Below are 931 nucleotides of genomic sequence, written 5' to 3' on the forward strand. Positions count from 1 at the left end.
CCAGCACTCTTACAGCGAGGGCAAGAGAGGGTTTCCATAAATAGAAAAATGATGGGCATGGAACCATTATCTATATACAATGTAGGCAATCGTCCGGGTTTTGGTTTCAACGTGTGCCCGTCCCTGGGCACGTCTCGTCCTCCTTCCCTGCTCCTGCTTTGTTTTACACAGTTGCGTGGTCCCAAGGGCCAGCCGCCAGCGCGGGCGGCCGCACAACCCCAATAGATAGGTAAATAGAGATCTATATATTAAAAAAAAAAATAACGATAACCCCCTTATAGCGCGGCCGCGTTGGGTGCAGCCCCGTCGAGCGGGCGGGGGTGGCCCTGTGTCTGTGCCTTGGCCTGCTGCTGGCCGAGCGAGGGCTGGTTGGAGGAGCGCATCTTGGTGTTGGGCAGCTTGTGGTCCTTCTTCCACTTCATGCGCCGGTTCTGGAACCAGATCTTGACCTGGCGCTCGGAGAGGCACAGGGTGTGAGCGATCTCGATGCGTCGCCTCCTGGTCAGGTAGCGGTTGAAGTGGAACTCCTTCTCCAGCTCCAGGACCTGCTGTCGAGTGTAGGCGGTGCGGGACCGCTTGGGCTCCCCGCCGCTGTAGTTGGGGTTGACTGAACGTGCACCCACGGCCACGCGGAGAGGAGAGAAGGGAGGGAGCGATGGAACATCGTCATTAGAGGATAACTTGACACCGGGTTCAAATCAGATACATAACGGCAAGAAAAATTGTTTCGCAGCCTATCGGCAGCGGGGACAATCGAGGAGCAATAAAAAATGGTGATGGGCATTTGGGTTAGAAGAAAAGCTTCAAAGACACATGGCCCAGAGCCACTGAAGGGCAATTAAATTTATGGGGGCCATAATTACTGCCCTAACAGTTTGGCGTCTCGTAAATCTTTTGATAAAGGACCCCGGATACAAAAGGTTTCTCACTT

General features: G+C 54.0%; 1 protein-coding gene across 1 annotated transcript; it reads right to left on the minus strand.

Moving 5' to 3' along the window:
• Positions 1–42: 42 nt before the first annotated feature.
• Positions 43–698, minus strand: LOC104916758 (homeobox protein Hox-A4-like; the record flags this gene model as incomplete). The annotated part of the gene is made up of 1 exon (XM_010727767.2): positions 43–698. A coding segment is annotated over one exon (423 nt), but the record flags the coding sequence as incomplete, so codon positions are not given.
• Between the last annotated feature and the right edge of the window lie 233 nt (positions 699–931).

The sequence above is a fragment of the Meleagris gallopavo genome, unplaced genomic scaffold, assembly GCF_000146605.3.
Source record: "Meleagris gallopavo isolate NT-WF06-2002-E0010 breed Aviagen turkey brand Nicholas breeding stock unplaced genomic scaffold, Turkey_5.1 ChrUn_random_7180001940975, whole genome shotgun sequence".
Lineage (NCBI taxonomy): Eukaryota > Metazoa > Chordata > Aves > Galliformes > Phasianidae > Meleagris > Meleagris gallopavo.